The sequence below is a fragment of the Phyllostomus hastatus genome, unplaced genomic scaffold, assembly GCF_019186645.2.
Source record: "Phyllostomus hastatus isolate PE091 unplaced genomic scaffold, TTU_PhHast_1.1 phas_contig_58, whole genome shotgun sequence".
Taxonomy (NCBI): domain Eukaryota; kingdom Metazoa; phylum Chordata; class Mammalia; order Chiroptera; family Phyllostomidae; genus Phyllostomus; species Phyllostomus hastatus.
In genome coordinates this window covers 40,047,289-40,070,637 of record NW_025333916.1, presented here as the reverse complement: position 1 = coordinate 40,070,637, position 23,349 = coordinate 40,047,289, and the positions used below count along the sequence as shown (strand labels likewise).

Sequence of the window (23,349 nt, the reverse complement as noted above, 5' to 3'; positions counted from 1 at the left end):
AACTATCTGTCTGTCTGAAGATTCCTAAGATTTTAGTTAATTGTTCTTTTTATAAGCCTAAGCTTCCTTGTTTGAAGATAGGAAAGAAAAAGCAAAACCAACAACAATAACAACAATTAAGGAAAAAAACAAGTAATGGAAGTGTCACCTAAAATTTTTATGCCAAAGGATCTGAACCACAGTGAAAAGTAAAATATTGTTATTAAGAAATATTTCTTCTTGCCCTGGCTGGCATAGCTCAGTGGATTGAGTGCAGGCCTGCAAAACAAAGGGTCACTGGTTCGATTCCCAGTCAGGGCACATGCCTGGGTTGTGGGCTAGGTCCCCAGTAGGGGGCACATGAGAGGCAACCACACATTGATGTTTCTCTCTCTTTCTCCTTCCCTTCCCCCCTCTCTAAAAATAAAGAAATAAAGTCTTTTTAAAAAATTAAAAAACAAAGAAATATTTGTTCTTAACATTTCCAGAGTCAGCTTGAGAAGAATGAGTAAATTTAGGAAATTAATTTTAAATTACTAAGCAGGTAACTAACACTTGGGGGACTAATGAATGCCCATATTAAATGTAATCAACTACTGCTAATAAAATAAAAGTCCCAGTTGTTTGTATCTGGATCAGGGTTCCAAATGCAAATAGAGTCTCTTCAAAGGGCTGAACTGAAGAGAATTTACTTCAGGTCCTGTTTACAAAGGAGTGGACAAGCTGAGGGGAGCAAACAATGCCTTCTGAGGTCCCCAGGGAACTGCAGCGACAGAGCCCTGTCCGCCCCTAGTCCTGCAGGAAAAGCACAGGGACCAGGGCAGCAGAGTCAGGATGCGTGGAAGGAGTCTTGACTGACCGAAGCTTAGGGTCATTAGCATCTCACATGAGGTACAGTTTGACCCAGACTGCTGTGGAATAGATATCCAAACCTCTCTCTCCTCCCAGGCTCAAGTCCTTGTGCCTCCCAATGGCCAAATACAATTGTAAAACAAATACCAGAGACCCCTATGATATGATCTAGGAAAAGGGCAGAGAATGAATATGGGGAGCAAATACAATAATCAGCTTAATATTCTACTAAATACTAGAGCAGGATACCACATTTATATTCTTGATATATAAATTTAACACGTACACATGTAGTGGCTCTTTGACACATTTCTTCTAATTACTACACGCCCATCAGATTCTGCACGAGTCCCTTGATTTTGTGATTATTCAATCAATGGATTCATTAGCTAGAAGAGACATGGAATAGCTAATGTGGAATTGGGCCTGGCATGCTGCCCTTGAGAGCAGCCTCTTAGTCGTAACTCAAAAGAGACAACACTAAATGCAGCCTAAAACCAGGCTGAAAAAGTTCTAAATAGGAACCAGTCTCAATCCCTAAGTACATAGTACTTACTTGGTCATGTTTAGAAGCTTTTGTTATTTTACTTTCCAAGGTCTGATTAAAATACAATTTGGGTTTTTGTAAACCTATCTTCTTGACCCTTAGACTAGCAATGACTGCTCTACTGTACTGACCATAGACTCATACGGTTACCGGTATTTTCCAACATGTGACTTTTGTTAAAGTACCATCCTAAGCAGTGTATAAATCATCTATACATCCTTTGCCACCTGACACTATCTCATGGCTGCTGGCTGTGTAATTTCAATTCCCTAGCAAATATGTTTCACAGAGTTACTGGGGGAATTGCTGTTGCTTTGCTTGAGAAAAAAAAAGTTACTGACTGAAACCTAGGGTCATCAGCATCTCACTTGATACTCAATTTGACCCAAACTGCTGTCGATGAAGCACCCTATTTAATCCACGCATTCTCAGAGGAGTAAACTCAGAGATAAGGGTGATTTATTTCTTAGCCAAAAATTAGCAAAACTATGTCAGTCAAAATCAGAAATATAGTGGACAACTTGGGAGAAAAGGACTTATATGTTTATTGAGATTGCTAGCTTGTTTAAATATCACATTTTAAATAGTAATTATTTCTCTCTGTAGCATATTGACAAATTGAAGCTTCCCCATATTCTAGAAAATACCAGCATTCAGAAGCAAGGACATTTAGGAATTTAATATATTCTGAATATGATGGCAAAGAAAGGAATGTTATTCTGAGTTTTCAAATCAGAATATATTAAAAAACAACAATATCAATCATATAAGGTACTATTCTGAGTAGGTGAAACCCGAATATAACAATCGTGTGTAGTTTGGCAAAGGTGAATATATTATATCCTCTTGATTTACAGTCAGTCATTTTCATTTAGTTACTGTGATACTTAATTCTGTGTGATAGGAGAATTGTTGAGAAAGCAGGTTATTAAAATACTTTAAAAGATAATTTTGTATATTCTTATATAATAACAGTAAAGGTGAGAGACATCCTTGTGAAGTGACTAATTTCATAAGGAAGCATTACACCTAAAGGATGCAGAAGTAGTTTAGGAGTATAAGGTTTTTAAAATAATCAAGCAAACCAAATTAGAAATATATGAATTGTGTGACCCACAATTTTGAAATTACACTCTGGGAAGAGGACTGACATGTTTGATTTTCTATTATGATGGCAAATAGGTCCTTAGTTAGACCTGCCAGGGTGGAGAGCTGCGGGGTGGGCATACTAGGTAACCTACGCTTCCCTTGGAGCCGGAAGACTTGGATTCAAGCCCTACTGCTCCCTTTATGTCCCCAGTGACTGAGGACTGCCACCTGGCCTCCGGAGGCCCTGAGTCATTTCCTGGAACCATTTGTTCAAGTTAGCTCAGTTCATCCCCAGATGGTTCGTCCCCGTAAAGTTACTTTGTCAAATGCCTCTTGGTTCAAGTTTTGAAATACAAATAAGCTGGTCTCCTTTCCAGAAGCATGTTACTTCGTGTTGTAAGTCTAATATTACCTTTAGATTACCAAGTGAATCCAAACGTCTTTACATACCAAGTTCTCTCACATGCTCAAATGCACTTCCGTCACCACCTTTGGTGTTCTGGAGCCACTGGGCCGTTTCAGTGGCAGAAATGGAAGGTGTGAGCAAAAGTCAAGGAAAAGCGCTCAGGTGTCACACAGCATGTCTTCTATCCTCCAGGGAGCTGTAATTATCTTTCCTTCCAGATACTGTCACTACCTGTTTCTTAGCTAAGGCTCAATTTCTTTTTCTTTGATTCCTTCTAACACAGACATTTCAGAAACATGTTACACCTTCTGCAAAGAGGCCACCAACTCAGAGGCAAACCTAGGAGTTGAAGGGATAAGCAAAGACATACACTACCAAATGCTTCTTATCTATTCCATAAGCAAGAGACAGCAATGTACGGTTTTCATTAAAAACATCACTCTCACATGAGTTATCAGGGTCTTCTGGGATCAAGCACAAGGTCAGAGCCTGGTGGAAATTTCTAATGAAAATGTAATTGGGTTTTGAACTGTCAAGGCACCGTGGGTGGCCAAAACTTTAGTGTGAGAACCAAGTGCAAGCTGGTGAAAGTGAGGACAGCATCAGAACTGGCAGGAGCATGAGAAAAAGTACAGGCTGGAAGCCCTCACGAGAACATCAGAGTGAGCAGACTTTTCCCCGGGGACAGAGGAAGGTGAGGTCTCCTGGTAATACTGTGTGGGGATGTGGGGTGGGATTCCCCTGGAAGTCAAAACATTAGAACTGCCTCTGATCAAATAATAAGTCACTTCCACAGCAACTGATAGAATCAAATCTTAATACATATACTCAGGTTTTATTATATCATTACAGGCACAGGTAGGTGTGGTAGCCATTCATTTTTTAAATGATAGGTATTAAGTACTTCTTAGCAGTAGCATAGAGAGTCTCTCTGCATTGTGGCATTTCCATTCTAGTCAGAAAAGTCTGAAATCAAGCAATCTAAGTACTCATGAGTTCAGGTAGCTAATTGCTACAAGCGATGGCAAAGCCAGTGAGAGGGAGAATGGGCCTCTCTAAGTGTACTTGAGAATCCAGGGGGGCCTGCCAAGACCCTTTTGGGAGCTCCAAATAGGCACCAGTTTTCCCAGGAATCCTACAGCATTGTTTGCTTTCCCATGCTCATCCTCACAGTGAGAGTGAGCGTGGGAATGACAGTCTTCCAAGGTGAAGGTTCCATGCGACTTTCCAAAGGCACCATGGAGGTGATAGCGTCATTGTCATCGCTGTGATGGCTCATGGAAGGGGCCTGATGTATCCTTTTGTTTTAAATATTTCCCCATTGTAATGCAGTGAATAGCATCTTATATCACCCATAGAAATGAGCTCTTTGGGGTCCTCAGTGATTTTTAAGAGTCTGAAAGTTTATGAGACCAGAAAAGTTTGACAGCCTCTCTGGTTTTGAGAGAGTGGCCAAAGGGGCAGGAAGTACCCCACCATGAGAAGTATTTTATCTGGGACCTGAGTGGGATGCGTAAGCAAGCCATGATGGTGTCAAAGGAAAAGGCTGTGGTTTCTGGCAGATCAGAAGCTGGTTGTTTATGCTAGTGTAACTCCATACGTCAATTATAATGTTTTCAGGATATAGGTTTTAAATTTAGCTTGTTTCTAAATTTATTTTTGTTCATTTTCATTTCTTGTCACAATTATTTTTTTAATCCACATTTTTTAAAAGGTTTTGTTTATTTATTTTTAGCGAGGGGAAAGGAGGGAGAAAGAGAGAGAGAGAAACATCAATGTGTGGTTGCCTCTCATGTGACCCCCACTGGGGATGTGGCCTGCAACCCAGGTATGTGTCCCAACTGGGAATCGAACCTGTGACGCTTTGGTTCACAGCCCGTGCTGAATCCACTGAGCTATGCTAGCCAGGGCTTCTTGCCACAATTATTGATAATGAGAAATACAAACCTATTATCTTTTGACTATTAATTTAGAAAGAAGTGTATATAATGTTTTTTCTCTCTTTGTGCTACAATTATTTTTTTAAGTGGTAAATAATCTGATTGTAAACCTTTGTAAGGAAATACTTAGAGATTGGAGTGAACTATAAAATATACCATTCTATGGTTGTATATGTCATGTCAAATCCCATGCACAAAAGCATTCCTGAGCCTTACATTTTAATTAAAGTTGTACATTTAAATTTTAGTTTTTGCTCATATCCTTCCATTGTGCACAGATGTAAAGAACTGAATCATTGCGTAGTATGAATGCTTTACCAAAGTTCAATTTTCCATATACACTCAAACTTGGAAAAGCAAACTAATTAAGCCAGTAACTTTGGTTGAATCTTAATCAGTTTAAAAAACTAAATGAGTACTTCTGTATTCCTGGGACCATTACAGTTTTAATGTTCACATAAAGCATTATGCATTGAAAGTGGCTGACCAGATGAAATCGATATTCTGGAAATAGACTTACAAATGAAGTTTAAAAACACACCTGCCCATAGAACAGCCACATCACTGAGTTTCCTTGCATAGCAAACTGTTTCAGTTAATTTTAGGGATGGTAGATGGTTCAACCGCTATTTTCAGGGAACTCCTCAGCAAAATTCATGCATATGAGCTTTTCAAGTTACTAATGAAGATTAGAAGAAAAGAATCAGTTTATCACTACTAGCTATTCTTTTTTAAAATATATTTATTTATTTATTTTTATTGTATTTTCCATTACCATTTATCCCCCTTATAACTGCTTCCATCTCTACCGTCACCTCCTCACAGCCCCACAATCACCACACTGTTGTCCACGTCCATGAGTTTTTTTAATTTTTTTAAAGATTTTAATCATTTATTTTTAGAGAGGGGAAGGGAGGGAGAAAGAGAGGGAGAGAAGCATTGATGTGTGGTTGCCTCTCACATGGCCCCCACTGGGGACTTGGCCCACAACCCACACATAAGCCCTGAGTGGGAATCGGACTGGCAACCCTTTGGTTCACAGCTCACGCTCAGTCTGCTGAGCTACACCAGCCAGGGCTCTTTTTATTTTTTACTCAATCCCTCCACCTGCTAACCACCTTCCATAGTTGTCATCCTGCTCTCTATCTATGAGTCTGTGTCTATTTTGCTTGTTAGCTCAATTTGTTCATTAGATTCCAACATATGAATGAAATCATATCGTATTTGTCTTTCTATGGTGGGATTATTTCGCTTAGCATAATGTTTGCCAGGTCCATCCATGCTGTCGCAAAGGGTAACATTTTCTACTTTTTTTGCAGCTGAGTAGTATTCCCTTGTGTAAGTGTACCATAGTAGTTTCACCCACTCAACTACTGATGGACATTTGGGCTGCAAATCTTGGCTATTGTATATAATGCTGCAGTGAACATAGGGATGCTTAAATAGTCTTTTGAATTAGTGTTTCAAGTTTCTTCAAATAAATTCCCAAAAGTGGAATCACTAGGTCCTAAGGCATTTCTGTTTTTAATTGTTTGAAGAAACTCCATACTCCTTTCTACAGTGGCTGCCAGTCTGCGTTCCCACCAACAGTGCGAAAGGATCCCTTTTCTTTACATCCTCACCAGCAGTCATTGTTTGTTGATTTATTGATGATAGCCATTCTGACTGGTGTTAGGCGGTACCTCATTGTGGACCACTAGCTATTCTTATTCCAAGTAAGTTTGTAAATTGACAAGTTTACCCAGAACCCATAAAGAAGACACTGCTGGTATAAATGCAACTTGTTGGTAGTACAATCTAAACAAAAGTCAATATTTTTATTCTATAGAATTAAATTGTAGTTAGATATGACTAAAGCACTTTGAGCTTGATTTAAATCAATTTGATAATCTTACAAAGAATCGGCAGTTTTTCTCATTGATTTTGTAATTTATACAGCTCTTTTGTGTTATATGTGTAATTTTCATCTCCCCTTTCCTTTATTCTCACTTATTACTTTCTATAAAAAGACTCCCCCTTTCTCTTTATTTGATCTTATTCTAACAATTTACTCTCATTTAAAATACAGTAGCAACCTCCAAGTCATTCTTAACCTTCCACAACAATTGGACAGCAAGAGAGTAAAATGCACACAAGTTCTCTGTCAGTTAGCGGTACGTGTGAATCTTGTTGGCATTATTTTTCAAGGACTACATAAAGATTTTATATCATTTTGAAAGAAGCAACTTAACCCAAGAGTAATTAAAGAATGTCACTGAACTTCCTGACAAAGATAAATCTAAATGCAGCTGCCACCGTCAGGTGTCCTCTTGTCAACATGTCTGTCTCAGTTTGTGGGTTTACTGCTGTTGTCAGCGTCCTGGTTGAACAGACTCACAAAACACTCATGAGCACTGGTTCCAGGCCTTGCTTAGTTCTCTGTTTATTTCAGTGCATTCTTATTAATAACACTTTTCCTTTATTGATAAAAACCATCCTTTGGAGTTAAATCGATAACTATTCTTCAGAGACCTCGTTTTATTGCTGTGGCTTCAGCTTCCAATACTGATGACTTGCTTTGAGTCCTAAAATTTCATTTACATATAATCAAACTTTGATCTTGGAAATCAGACATTAGGGTAGGCTGCATGGAGGAGGTGACATTTAGATAGCACTTTAATAATGAGTTTTGAGGTCGACAGAGAATGAATTTTCAGGCTGAGAGAACAGAGACAATTTGGTCTTTCTTATTATCTCTTGTTCCTATCACTAGGTTTTGTTAGGTTTTGCTTTTATTTTCAAGCAGGCCATTTTAATGATCTACCCTTGACTGCCTCGTTTGTAAAATGAAAGCTCACAGGGTGATGAAAGAAAGCAGTAAGTGATATATGGGACAGTACTATCATAAAGTTTTCAGGACAAACAAATTCCAGTTGAGATTTATTATTATCAGACCATGTGGTTATGTAATTAGATAATTAGATAATAATACTAATAGCTGACATGTGTATAGCAGGTTATATTTTTTTAAGCACTTGCACATCCATTATCTCATTAGGTGCTCAAATTTGCAGAAATTAAATTTGTAGAGACAGAATGATGAAGTGTGGTTACAAGCAGACACTCAAGCCAGACTTCCTTGCTGGCACCAAGACCCACCACCAACTCCGTGGTCTCCGCTAGTGTCACCCCCGGGGCTGCCGACATAAACGGGAATGCCGGTACCGTCCTCACTGCAGTCTTGTTGCTTCGCAGTGGGTGAATAGATGCGAAGTGCCCGGGGCAGTCCCTGGGACTCAGGAAGTGCTTGGGAAAGCTTATTTGGCAACACTGGCATCATCATCGTCATCACCGTCTGTGCTTTCACAGACCCGAAGGTGGACGAGAGCCCAGGACTGATGAGTTCCAGCCCTGGGTTTTTTCCCAACACACACCCACCAATTCCATCAGCGTGACTGTGACCTGAATAACGACTTGGAAATGCCACATTGTAGGCCTCTGGCCTTTTCTGTACTGTTATAAAGAGTGTAGTTTAGTTAAGGTTTCTTGTATTCTGGGACTGGTGTTCAGCTAAGAGGCAAGAAGGGGTAATTCCAGATGAAGCCTCTTTAAAACCGTGCAAACAAAATGAGTACGTATGATTGTGAAAACACTACATATCTAGCTCATTTAAGAAGAAACTGCCTCTACATTGGTGTTTGTGTTAATACAACCTATAAGTGAGTCTGAACTTTTACACGGAAAAATTATCTCAGCAAGCTTTCCATGTGCTGAGGTCAACCTCTGTCCCCCAGGTGGGGGACTGCAAGGTCCCCCCAGTCACCACCTGGAACCTCTAAGCAGAGGTTCCTTGGGAAGTCTCACAACCTGAGGTGTGAAGATTTCCCCTGCAAACAAACTGACTTCTACGTAGGGATGAATTTTTCAACCTTAAAATGTTGATATGTGCATGGGACCTTCGACGTTAAAAGATAACAAATCCTGGACTTGGAGACAGGAGACAGGGACCCAATTCTCCTCTTTGTTTTCCCAAGTGTGGGACACGGGCTGACCTCTGAAGTCTGCCGCGCCTCAAATTACCCTTCTGAGAGTAAGGAAAAAGATACAAGGACAATTTCCTCACAGGTCGCTATGCGGCCTGCGGACAGTTCATGTATTTGAATACATAATGAGGTGCTGGTGCTACATTCAAGATGCTTTGCTCCAGGTGACTTTCTAGGATCAGTGGCAGACTCCATGTCCCTCAGCTCTGCAGTTCCCTCAGGACGTCCCTGCTCTGTCCAGTAGGGGCTACTGTGTCTTGATCAGAACAAGGACACACACACTCCCTGGAGTTTTATCAATTTATCAGGAAATCGTTTCACTTCCTCTCCCGGCCTGCAGGCCTGAGTCACTGTGAGTAGATACCTTGTCTCACGATGGGGAAGGTTCAGGAAGGTCAAAGAATTTGCTGTGACCCTTCAGTGTCCTGCAGGCATGCATATCAGAGTGTGACTTCTGCTTTTTGTGATGTCGGAAGACATTATGATCCACTGTTCCTCACAGTTGAAGTTTCTTCTGGAGCAGTTAACCAAGTTGAAGGCGAGATTCTGTTTTCCCAGCTGGAATGTTACCTCTTGGTCTCATCTGTCCCCCTCACCGCCTGCACTGCCCAGTGGGTGTGTGTTGTGTCCTCAGGACTGAAGCCTAATTCACCACTAAGCCCAAGGGAGGCTTGATGGAAAGTCCTGAGTTTTTGGAGGAAAAAAAAATCATAAGTTAAAGCCCAAAACAATAAATGCTTTTAAAATCTCTGGAAAATTGGTATTTTCTACCTCAATGCACAGTAATGTTGGTAAAGCTAATCAAGTGTTAGTTAATGTGAATTTTACTCCTATTATAAAGTAATTAGTAATTGTTCTATAATATTAACTTTTCCTATATTCTCATAAATCTCTGCTTTCCAAAATTGGAATGAATAGAGTGCTCTTGATTTAAAAGCTAGTGAGTGATTAGAAAATCATTCTAAAATGCATGCAGTGTTTCGTCTATTGTCCTGACTGCTTCGCGCCTGCCAGGTGACACGCCATTGCTGTAATATTATGATGTATTGCTCATTGTTGCAATTACCTTTGTCAGAGGACATCTAGGTTTTATGCTTGAGATGTGTGAACAAAGTAATGAGATGGAGAATTTGGGGTTTTTATTGAGTATTGATCAAATATACGAGTGATTGTAAAAGATGAGCACCTCTGATGATCTCAGATGTATATTTTAAGAGCACATAAATCATATTTTTAATTGAAATCCCTCTTAGAAAAGAGTTTCAATTGTCACCTTCAGATCCTACATGGAAAGCATTTGTAGGTTTCTGGAGCTAATTTTATGAATCTATTCAGAATTTATAAAGTTGTTTAACTTGCTAACTATATCTATAATAAAGTTCGTCAGAGTAAAGTCACACTCACAAAGTCACAAAGGAGGTATTTGTCCTTTTTAAAAGGCAAATAACCAGGAATGCAACTCTTTTGCTTCATAAATCATGTTAAATCTATACATGAGATTAAAGATGTTATTTAATTCCAAAGGTCTGTGCACGTTGTATCTATTTTAACTTTGCTTGTCCTGGAGGTGCTTTACCATGGGGGGGGGGGGGTGGCAGGGCTGGGCAGAGTGCCCTGAGAGAAACAGCCAAAGAAAATCTCAGTGGGAAGCTCCCCCCACCATTGTCAGGAGGAATGGTGACTGCTAGCCTTAAGGGCCTTAGCTCTGCCACCATAGCTCACTCTCTCCCACTGAGTTGACCTTTGGGAGGTTAGGGACCAAGGAGAACCCCCTTGGCCACAATTTGTCACTGTCCTCCCAGTACCTACCCCTCCCTCCTCCTCCTTGTACTTAGTCCCCATCCACCTCTGCCCCCATCAGTGGTGCCCCCTTCCCTCCCAGAGGCTCTGCCATATCGTGGCCTGCCCATCCCCCAGCCTCAGAGACCACCTGCTGGCTCTGTGTGCCCGCCTGAAGCTTCCACTGCAGCAGTGGGGACAGTGTGTTCCTGGCATCCAGAATGAAGCTCTCAGAATGCGCACTCCCCACAGAGGCATCCCGTAGCTGGTGATGAGACCTCTAATACTATCAGAATGGATTAAATGACTTTTTGCAGGCTATTGCAAACTTCACCATCTGGTATATAGTGTTTTCTTGGGACTCTATTTTCTAAATTAAAAGAAAAAAGATTACAATTGTACTTCTGTTATGCCCTTCATGATGAAACTGGGCCTGGATAGAAAGGTTTTTATTTTCTTGCTTGACATTTTTCCAGAAACTGTAGAGATTCCAAAATACCAAGCCTTTACCCATGTCCGTTAATTGGCTAATTATTCAATATCTAATGATGAAAAAGTATTTTTTGCATTGTTTAGAACTTCCATCGGGGTATCAGAGGGAAAGGGAAGGTCTTAGATGGCAAAAATTACATTAGCCAATATGTTTAAAGGGCATACACATTATTTTACACAAAATAAGTTTTATGTCACCTCAGATCTTTAGTCTCAATTGAAATATAAAGCCATGTTCTATTCTTGAAAAGAAATAAGGAACTTGAAATTTGCTCACATTTCATGGAAATGATACCATTATCTAAAACAACCAAAGAGAAAGACAAAGGAACAGAGGGCGGGGTAGTGATTGTGCCATAGTCTATGTGGATATTATTGCCTTCCATCCCAAAAGAAGTGACTCTGTTCAGTGGGTAAGATAACATGGGAAAACTCGTGTCGCCCAGTCCTCCTCCCCCCAGCTCACCCTGCTTGCTCTCATCCTCTCTCAAACATACACAGTAGAAAATGGCAAGTACACTTCCACTCCTCTCTACTTCTTTTAATTCCCAAAGCGAATATGAAATGTGACTGAAGAAATTTTTCTTAAACAGGAAATAAGCAAACTCCCGCAAGAATCCCGTTTATATAAAATGCAGGAAAATAAAGCACCGTTTCTTTTGCAAAGTATAATTACACGATAAAGCCAGGCGCTTATTCCCACTTCTCCATCACTTGCACTGTCAGCCACGTTAACACCGCCAATTGTAACACTGTGTCCTGTCTTTGTTCTCCTGCTGGGCACAGCTGTGATGGCAAAGATTACGAGCCGTCAGAGATCCTGTGAGATCGGGGTGAATTTCACATTGTAGGAAGAGCTATTAATATTTTAAACACTGTCAACCCTTCAGGGGCTGAGGTATTACATCACTATTTATACAAAAGAATTTGTTACTGATTGGAAGGTTTCAAGGGTTTCAGCAGCCTGATAATTAAGTAGGAGATATAATTATATTAATGCAATTAACATGTACTAAAAGGTGGACTTTTAAATGTTTCTGATATTGTCTGATCCAAAAATAACTACTTGATTAACTAATATGTCTCAGAAGAAGTATCTCTATGTAGGTCAGGATGAGATCATTTGAAAAAAAAAATCTACTCTTTTGAGAACTTCTAAACCTCCAAAAAAAAAAATCTCATTTAAGAGCCGGAGTCAAATTATATGGTCATTTTAGTTTTCAGAATTCAAAGCCTAGATGGCTGGAATCATGCGCGTGTGATAATTCTAGGCTACTCTCAATAAATAATACATGTCATTTCTGCTTCACTGAGGCTGTCACTTACTGCTCTAAATGACTTTCAACGCAGGGCCCAGCCTGCTCTCCCAGAGTGCACTTCAGCTCAATTCCAAACCTGAAGGGTCCTTCCAGTATCCAGCCAGCTACCATAGCAACCAGACCCTGGCCCTGGGTGAGACAGCCCCATCACAGCTCCCTGCCCGCAGCACCCAAGCCCGAGGCGCAGGCCAGAGCTTCAGCCAGGTATGTGTGGGAACGGGCCCTCTGCTGTGTTGGTTGGGGGCTCCCGGGAGACGGGCCGGGAGCAGGGCTGTGTCAGGCCACCGTGGTCCCTCCTGCCTGTCTGTGGCCTGTCCCACAACTCACTAAAGATGCCTTTGGTGCTGGGAGTGAAAAAAGTAAGTAACGAAATACCATTGTAGAGCAACACTGAATTGTAAACGTGTTTTGTTTTGGAATATCTGGGAGTTGCTCGTGCTGTGTTTATACTGCATATGTTTACCTGTGAGAATATGTGAATGTGTGTCTTCACTATTTCTGTGTCTATGTGAGATATAAATAGGGCATACATTCTGATTTGTGCATGCACCTGGAACTGTGGTTCTTTTCTCCTAAAAAAAAGCATGAAGTTATTATTTTATGGGGTTATTCATATAAAGCAACATAATATAAATGCATAATACAGTATGTAGAACTAATTGTGGTTAGTTCAGGAATGGTTATACTTTGTCAAGTTTGATTTTGAAATGTGCCCTTAGTTGTTTCTTGAAGGTGTTTGTTTACTTGTTCTTATAGTTTCACTGCCCAGATGTATTAGCTGCCATTGAAACCAGCTGCAAATTAGTAGCCGCTGGAAGTGGCTACTAGTAACTTCTGTTACTAAATTATTGCCCAGTAACATATTAAAGATATGGTTGTGTTCTTTCAGCAACACCTTTGTCCATCATCAGCTTTGTGACTTTTAGTAGCCGCTGGAAGTGGCTACTAATCTGTATTTTTATTTCACAGAAGATGTGTTATGATAGATTGACAGGTGGGTGGATGGATGGATGGACAGACAATTTTTTGTTTCGATAGCTTTAGAGGTTAAGCTATATTTGATCAACTTAGCAGAATTAATATATTGGAGGTCAATCTTGTCTTGAGCTATTCTAAACTTATTTTTGGTGGCATAGGCTGTTTTAATTTCTTGCTCCTGGAATGAAGAACCTGCAGCTCCAAAAGCAACCTCTTTAGCTGATGAGATTAATTTCACCCTTTGTGCATTTATTGGGCAGTACATCTGCTGTGTTACCTACCACTGGCTCCTGTAACAACCAAACCCACCTTTTCACCAGTTTATTGTCATCGTCCATCTGTGAGTCTTTCCAACTAAACTGAAAGCTACTTGAGGGCAGGTTCATTTTCATCTTAATCAGAAGCTCCTCGCCATCCACATGACCCCCAAGAAATGTCTATAGACAGATGTCTGCAGGAGGCAAGGTGAGTTAGAATGGCATAGCATAGTCCCTACGAGATGCCCATTGGAGGTGACATGGACATAAATGAAGCAAGAGCTGAGAAGTTTCAGTTCACTCCCGTTACTAAGTTATTGCCCAGTAACATACTAAAGATATGGTTGTGTTCTTTCAGCAGCACCTATGTTCATCATCGGCTTTGTGACTTTTACCTTGTGAGGCTGAGCTGTAGGATCTGTGGATAAAATGGACTGGGAAATAAAGGACTCACTGAGAAAAAAGGCCTGTCCCTTGTTGGGGCTCAGTGTGTGACCACAGTTCAGGGGTTTCCTCCGTTTGGATGGAGAAAGGGAGGTGCGCAGTGCTCCAGAAGGGCAGCGCCTCCGGGGCCAGGCTTTCTGGGAGGGTCGCAGGGGCCCTCGCAGACACATCTTGGACACGCCAGCGGCTCTCTGCCCTTTACAGCGCTGGTTAGTTACGCCTCCCTCGCAGAAATGTGAAATGAAGGAATGTCTACAATGGGTTTTAAATTATTAGAAAAAGTTATTTCGTATTTGCAAACATACACTTATGTATATCATATATAAAAATAGTCACTATTTTGTTACATATGAACTTTGTATAACATTAAAATGTCAGATGATGTTATATAGAAAATATTATTAGAATTTTTGAAATATAATTTTGTTTTATTCAAAAATGCAGTGGGAACCATATGATTTCTTTTTCTAGGTACAGATTTTATGTATATATTTTAATTCTTTGCAGGCAAACAAGCGGGTTACAGTCCTCTTTTGACCCTTGTACCCAGCCATACTTCCAGGTCTAAGAGGCCGCATTCAGAAATGTGGCACATTTTTATAATTTAATTAACCTCTGAAAGCTATGAACTTCCCTTTCTAAGACATGTAACTAGCAAGTCAATAAAGTTCTACCTTATTTTATATTTATCTTGAGCTCATTTACTACCTATGCTGGGCCTTTTCTCTTAAATATCAAAAACCCCTATAATTTAAGTTGAAAACATTGAGTCAACTAACAAAAATCAGTATTTCCATGTAGTTGAACATCATGGAAAAGGGAAACATCAATATAAAATGAAAGGTCAGTCAACTCATCAATTTACTGTGAACGTATTGTAATCCCATTTACACAGAGCCATGCAATAACTAGCTGTTCAATCAAAGCTTTCTTATAAAATTAATACATACCACTCATTGAGCACCTAGAAACAATATGTTTTACACATATCTTCTTATCTAGTCCCCCCAAAAGGATATATTACTACCTACATTTTTAAGGCCTGGAGACTCAAGGTCACTGCATTTAGAGATGTCCCGCACCATCTTCCGGCATCATCAGTAAGAATGGGAACAGAATCTTGACTGAATTGAAATCTGGTCCTTCTAGAAGAGAGTGTTTCATAGGTTTATTTTATATATTTCTAATTCTGTTAAATAAATCTATGGTTTGAACCTCTCCAGAGGTATATAAATGTGGACGAGCAATGCGGTGATGCATCTGCCTCCATGTCTCGAGCGTTTCCCTTGTCAGAGTCAATCCGGTCATCCACTGAATGCCAGGGGAGTAAAACAGCAGAAGCTTTAAAATGACACAATCAGGCCTCGCATTAAAAGTCTGCTTTAAAGTTTAATCAGGAAGTGTACCTAAGTTGTGAACACATCAGAACACTGTATTTGAAATCATCAGGGTTCTAGTTTGAAAGCATCGATAAATGCGCGTGTTCGAGGTGATAAGTCGGAGACAAAGGCTCTTGGCAGTGCTCACTTACCTAGTGGACGGGCAGGATAAAATCTGAATCCTCACACCAGGGGGTTGTTCTGGTTCACTGAATTAATAGGAGTAAGGCTGATGGTGACTCTGAGTCCTGTTTATTTTAGCTTAGCGGTGGATATTGGTCCCATGACTTACTTTCAGCTGTAGCGCACTGCAGTATGAAACACATGTTTTATTGAGCACCCCATAGGACCTGGGACTTCAAAATTGTCCGAGAAATGCTGGACAAGTAAACCAGTATTTTCACTCGGCACTTAGCATTTTACCTCAAATATAGGGACACCCATTCCCATTCTCCAAGCAACTCCATCAGGTTTTCTTGGGAATCCCTCTATTCTAGTGGTTTCCGACAGGTGTTAAAACCCATTCCTTTGAGGCTAGGTTAATATTTAGAATATCCTATAGTCAAAAGAGTTCCAAAAAGGGCTGCTAACATTCAAATTATGGCTGTAGAGGCCAGACCAAGTTAACAAGGTCAACAATCAACAGAAAAATAGTTCATTTTTTGGTCTTAAAGAGAATGTGTAATTGTAAAACAAAGCAAGTGATTTTCTATCTCAGTGATTTTCTATCTCCTTCATAAATCACTTTGGAGTGCAATTTCAAAGCAATATCACAAATGTTCAAATTGTCTAATTTCAATTTTTGAAAGTCTAGCTTATTTACCATAACCAATGTTTGAGTGATCAACACCCAGCTCTACGCCAAAGCTCTGGTGATACGTACATAGCCAGCATTGCCCATTGTACCAGTCTGAATAAAAATTGTCATAAAATACTAGTTGTTTTGCATTTCCCTTACTAAAACCCTTGCAAGTCATTCTCCTGAGACCCTAAGATGAGTTTGTGGGGCTGGACTGGAGGTGAGAGAGTATAAGGTTCTTCCCAAAGACCCCAAGGCCATTCTGGGAAGCAACCTGAGTCCGTGTTTCGTTACTCCTTTTTCTGCCCACAGCACTCTGCTCTACCCTGCAGGCTCTCTGCCCCAGTCTCTAACACTCTGGAGGTTACCCCTCCATCTTCCCCTTCCTCCTCCAAGCCACCCTTAGCCTTTGTGTGGCTATTTTGAGGTGCCCCAATCAAAATCGAGCTATTCTTTCATTTATATTTGTGTATCTCTGGGTTATTCTTTAAAGCATTCAGGATGTTTATTGCGTGCCTGCTGTGTGCCATGAGCTGATGTATCTGCTTGGGATTGAATAGCACAGAAAATAGCTGCCTGTCCCGGAAGAACTATTCTAGAATCAGTGATAGGGACTTAGGAAACCAACATGGTGAGTCCATTCCATCGTTTGTTAGAAGGTGATGATTTCTAGGAGGAAATGAATGCAGAATAGGGCTAAGTGGGATTCAAAGTGCAGCGTGGGGTGTGGCATATGAGGTCTGTGGAGAAGGTGACATCTGGGCAAAGACAGGAATGAGAAGAAGAAGGCAGCTGTGCAGCTGCTGCAGGACAGCAAGTGCATGGCTCCTGATGAGGTGGCCTGGAGTATTGATGGAACAGCAAGGAGATCAAGGTTGTTAGAATGGGGTACAGGAATCACAAGCAGATGAGAGACCCAGTCATTCATTGTATGGGTCTTGTCTTTCACTCAACTTGAAAGGAGGAGCCAGTAGAGAATATTAAGCAGATGTACAACATGGCCTGATTTATATGTTGACATATCCATTGTTCTGTCACATCACATATAATAATACCCTACAGTGAGTTGCATGTAAGTCTGTTTCTTCCCATCAGATTGCCTAGCTGCAAGAGTAGAAACCTACAAAATTAATCTCCACTCCCCAAGTAACTAGTCCAGGGTTCACCAAATGTTCATCAGGTTCCTCCAACCCCAGTTTTATTCTTTATAATCACACTGCCAAAGTCTGTGGGTGGTGAGACGTTAAAGGAGTTGGCTGTCCTCCAGGCTCTGTCTGGTTTGCTTCCACTCACATGCAATTTCCTAAGGATTATATGGAATGCGGAATGCAAAGCTTCTGGCACAGAGGAACCCCTCTAAAAATGCCAGTTTCTCCCCACGTCCAAACATGAAGTGTCTCACCAAACATTTTGTCCTTTAAAGCAACAAAATATGAAAGGTATAAGAAAGCAGTACAGAAACCTAAAGATTTTAAAATGACTTTTATGTTCTCCAGCAGAACCTCAGCATGTGCGCATTCATAATCCTAGGGAAATGGCTGCGTGCTGCAGGAAATTAAGAATTGTGTGATAGTTCTGTAAAATAAAACTGAACCAGAGTGGAGCCTCTAGAAAAGCAATAAGCTTTTCAAGGAGCAAAATTGTCATTTCTTTTTGATCCAGCCTGTCTAAATATTTAAAGTTGTGCTGACTTCTATGTCTTAGAAGTTCTCATTTATGCTAAAGCATAATTTTATATATTTATATATATTTTATATATATATATATATATACATGCTATCTGCCCACTTCTGCCAGAGGCTGATGTGTTCGTTGAGTCTGGAATATTGCTGATTTGTGCACTCTCACATCAGGCACATGTGAAGGTCAAGGGAATGAAGAACTCTGTGAGTGGAGAGACACAGACCATGCAGTGCAAAAAAGGAGCAAGTCCCCAGTAAACAACGACTTACTGATCGTGGAATGATAGGGGTTATACAGACAGCCAGTGTGACATCTCTCCAGTTTGCTTAATTATGACAGAAGTTATTGACTTGTAAAGAGAAAAGTGGCTAATGAACTTGGAAAACACAAAACTAAAAAGATATGTTTCCTGTACAATGTGTACCTTCCACAGCATTTACAGGAGAAATCATGTCACTTTATATACTTTCCTTGGCATATTTATGGGAAATCAGTAGTTTATTTTTTTAACAGTGTTCAGATGACTACCTATTGGAAATCCTTCTTTATTGTTCTGCTTTAAACTCTTCTCTGTCCATTTTTCTCTTTCTAGCATAAGCATATTTAATCTGGCTTTAATAATTGAAACCTTTCTCATGGCAGGGAGGGTTGTGTGTACATTTTACTATAACATGTCCTGTTCTGAGCAAATATTTGAGTTACTGAAGTCATACTAAATGATCATCTTGCTGAAATAAAAGTTTTATGTAATATGGTTTTGCCAAAGCTCGTGTTTTTTAAAAGCGTTGCCATCAAGAAATCCCTCCTCATATATTCTTAGAGATCAATTTATTGACACTTTATTAAGACACTTATGGCATCATTTTATTTTTTCTTCTAATTCTTCTTTCCACTGGAAGACCCTATTAATGGCCATACATAATGCTTTTCAGAATATTGATTTATAAGGATCCTAATTATACTTTTATTAAAGGAAGGTCAGAGGGAAGGAAAAGCCAGTACCCAGGATGACTTACTGGCCCTGGGAAAATGGATCTGCTACTCCCTTCATTTAGTGCAGTGACAGGGACAGTACAGTCTGCAAGGTCTCTGTCACACACGCTCCCCCACTGTTTCAGGATGTTGGGACCATCACATGAAGAGAAAGCATTGAGGCTGGTCTCCAATACCACCTCTAAGATTGTAGCTCTCATGGTCTTTTGAATTTAGATGTTCTCATCATTCCTTCCAGATGCCTTGGTTTTTTAGTCACTTAAGTTTACATCGCTCTGGGCACTTTCAATGTCAGTACAATGTCACTACCAGATAAGCCCAGGCATTCTTTCCTCACCCCAGCAGCAATGACTCCAGGGACAGTGTGTGAACTGTGCACAGAAGCTGCCTTTTTGCTTTGTTTCATATTAGTTTTTACCAAAGCTAGCACTCCTCAAGGGCATTGCTAGACAAGGCCCTTGATGACTTTCCTTGGCTATTTCCAAAATCAAACATTTCTCACAGTACCAGGAGTTATTTTAAAGAGCGGCATTCCTTCTCAAGGCAATTTCAAAAAAGAAGTAAAATTTGGGGAACAATGACAGTAGTGTTCAAGCACATTTATTTCATCCCAGGGGGTAAGTTCAAGGGCACAAAACTTACGTGGGGATGTAGACTCACTTTTTAATTGTACTATATTAAGAGGACATTTCATGTAATGCCGAAGTGAGATGGTCAGCATTGTAGAGTTGGTGATTTCTCATTTCCAGGTTGTGAGCGTGAATGTCTTTGTCCATATTCATGGGCAAACCTAATCCTATGCATCTTAGCCTGAGAAAGCTCAACAAAATCTCAGATATTTTAATCAGCACGTGTAGGTAATACTACTAAGTCATGTTACCAGTTTGTTCTGGTTTAGAAGTGGATTTCTTCAAAGATGGTATCTTAAAGCCATGCGCTAATTTTTAGTATGTAAAAGGTACTCAGGCCTTTTAACTCATGGAAAGAATAGCCTTCAGTCCTTGTTTTGATTTTCCCACTGCCTCATCAGCACTTCCCCTCTCTGCCTTTGCATTCCCTAAAGTATCCAGCCCCTTTCCTTCCTCACCAAATCCAATGCCTTGTTGGCCTGTCGTGGCTGTTCTGTGGCCCTGATCCTGTGGTTCCGCCTGTCTCTGAAACATGCTCACCAGCTTTGCCTCTTAGGATGCTATTTTCCCAGAACCACTGTCCCAGCAACGACTTCAGTCACCACAACCAGAACCGTCTACAAAGGGAAGACACTGGGAATTACTGGATTGGCCGATCTCATAGTAATTCCAAAAAATGACAAGTGATGAATATGGCTGATGGGGAACAAACTACTTACCCCAAGTCATGAAGCTCCCCTAGGGAAGCCACAGGGACTCCAGGTCCCCATTCCTGACACCGTGGGCCTGGCTGCCTAGCACTCTGGGCAAACATCCTTCAATTCCAGGAACGTTGGCAGGTCTAAATGCATCTTCACAAAGGTTGATGGTAAATCATGGGCCTGCTTTCTAAAACGCAGTTCTGCCCAGTGACACAGTGTACACATGGTTGGAAGTCAAAGTTCCTCAGAGTCCAGCCTGTTAAGGCTCTGGTTAACTGGCTGCAAACAGTAGGGTTGTTTGTTTGTTTGTGTTCTGCACTGCTAAATCCCCAAAGAATGAGGATTACATAAGATTTCAAGGTCAGAGAATATCTTCCATCACCCCACACCATACCTATCCCCTTTAGAGAAGATACAACACAAAGGGATCTGGAAACAGCTCAGCTTTCTATGGAAGCTGATGCCACATTCTGGTCCGAGAGTGCCAACGTTTCAGGGACCCAAACTCTCAGGAAAAAACAATGTCATAAGTGTGAGCCAGATAGTTTTCTGTACAAACAAAAATACAACATTGACAGATCTCCAAAGTAATGTCAAGGTGAAACAGTCCATGTAAGAGGATTGCAGGGAGACCTTCACAGACATCTCCTTATTTGTACATGGAATATAGCAGGCTCTTATTAACGGTTTATTGACTTGATGAGTGAATTAATGCATGGAAGTTGAGATCTGTTAGTTAGTAGGAATAACGTAAATATGGCCTGAAGTTCCATTTCAGTGTTTTTTTCCACTACACTTTGAAAATACACCTGCCCTTAAACACTTTGATAAAATAGGTATAAATGCAATCCACGGTTACACAGGAAGAGTCAGGGTACCTAGTATGTACATGGGAACATACAATATAAAAATCACAACTGTAGTATATCCTAAATCTGATCTATCTGAAACTTACATGTAAACTACAATACAGATGAAATATTTAATTTATCAGTGTTTTATGGAGTTATGTATATTGCTCATGTCTCATTAAAACACAATTCCTACTTTTTTTTTAATTTGAGGTATAATCTACATAAGGCATCCACAGAAATTGGAGGTAACATTTTTCATTTTTGTCTTGATGAATTTCCCATAATGGGGAGCAAGAAAGGAATGACATTTAATGTGCACAAAACTGCCTGTCAGGGGCTCTTCAGCCAGAGCATCCACCTGACAGCGTTCTGCTTGTCAGTTTTCCACAGACGGACGCCCCACTCAGGAGAGGCGGGCCTGACCAACACAGCAGCCCTTCAAAGGGCTGAAAATAAAAACATTGACAGAGCAGTTCCTGTCAACAGCCCATCCTGAGAGCCAGGACGGTATCGGGGCCCAATCTTCACCAAACAGATTAAAAATTTTTCATGTTATTATTTTTCTTTTAAAGGTGTCATCATCAATGAAAATATTATTTCAATTGTCATTGTTTGTACACACACATTTCCAAATCCACTTAGGGGAGACAGGTGTAGTCGCCTGTTTTTTTAAGTGAAGTTTTGCAACTCTAACTTTAAAATTGGATTTACAGTTGTATAGTATTAACCCACTCTGAAGGTAGAATTGAGCTTCCATGACAGTAAAGTGGATAAGATTCTTGTGTGTTGAAGTGAGTTTACATTGTTTTTAGTCCACTGGCCGAGGCAGTAAGAAGCCATCCTATGAAGTGTGCAGGGGGCTTAAGGTACAGCCTCTCATGTCCTAAATGGCAGAGGATCATTACATGAAATTACACAGTGGAAAAAAAACATAAACACAAGAATAGAATCAATCTCCCAAAGACTACTGGTTTTGTCTAATTGATGCTAAAAACATATTTCTCAGTTTAGCCCAAAAACCATTTTTAGACACTTATTGCCTGAAAAGACATCAGATGGAATATGATTCCCCTGGATTATTTATTGTAAATTGCAGAAGGCCTTATATGACTATTCTGTCCAGTCGGATGGCCACTAGCCACGTTTGCCTATTCAAATTCAACTTCATTCAAATTGGGTGAGATCAAACTGGGCGTGTTAAAGCCCAGTGCCCATTTCAAGTGCCCAACAGGCCATTGTGTCTGCAGGCTACTTTGTTAGTGAAGATCTTAAATGCTTCCCCGTGGACAATCATTCTGAAAGACTATATAAAATTTCATTGGTTATGTGTTTCTTTTTTCATGGAAAACATTACTGGTCAAATTTCACCAAGATATTACAATATTTAGAAATATATTTGATTGGTTGCTGTTGCCTGTCAAAATATCTGGAGCTAGTGTGGCAGTTCTCAAAACCTCGGCAGATTCGGGGCCATTTAACAAACCTTATTAGACAGTAGAATTCTGCAGAGTTAGCATTCCTGAGACTTGAAGTTCCAACAAATTAAAAGAAAAGCATTTGCAAAATTTATTCAAGGTTTCCCTAGGATCCATGTCATTCTAACATTTAAATTTAAATATTAAAGTATTATATAATATTGGTATACTTTAGTACATATTTTAAATACTTTAGCATTATTTTACTAGACATTGCACTACTTAGTAATAGCATCATTAATGTCTTCCAGGGTTATTATTAATATCACATGTGCAAACCATAAGAAAGAGTGTTTGTTCTCCTGTAAGCAGGGGGCTCTCCTTGTACCCTCTGGGACTCTTTCTCCTTGTGCTCCTGTGAGAAGACTTTACAGAAATTCCCATCTGGGGCTTTTCTGTCTCATGTCAGCTGGGTTCTGCACTGGTTAATGTTGCTCAGGTCCCAGGGGAGCCGCAGAGGAAAAGTGAAGGAAGGAGGTGACCGTTGCACCTGAGCAAGTGGTTCTCACACCAGCAGCATCTGCCTCCCCCAGAGATGGTTAGAAATGCAGATGCTCGGGCCCACCCCAGGCCCCTGAGTCTCAATCTCTTCTAGGTCAGTGGCTTGCAGACTTTAGGGAGCACCATAAACTCCTGAGAACTCGTTAAAACCCCTGGGCCCCTGCCTCAGGGTTTCTGACTCAGTAAAGGTGGGGTGATGCTGGTGCTGGTCTAAATGCTACCCGCTGGAAC

At 40.4% G+C, this 23,349-nt stretch overlaps 1 protein-coding gene across 3 annotated transcripts in view; it reads left to right on the top strand.

Annotated features, from left to right (window-relative positions):
- CTNND2 (catenin delta 2) overlaps nt 1–23,349 on the top strand; it is an 830,908-nt gene that overhangs the window by 427,430 nt on the left and 380,129 nt on the right. For all 3 annotated transcript variants that reach the window (XM_045848256.1, XM_045848255.1, XM_045848257.1), the window contains one exon: nt 12,457–12,629. In XM_045848256.1, coding sequence (XP_045704212.1) covers nt 12,457–12,629 — 173 coding nt within the window. The remainder of the gene's footprint in view (nt 1–12,456; nt 12,630–23,349) is intronic.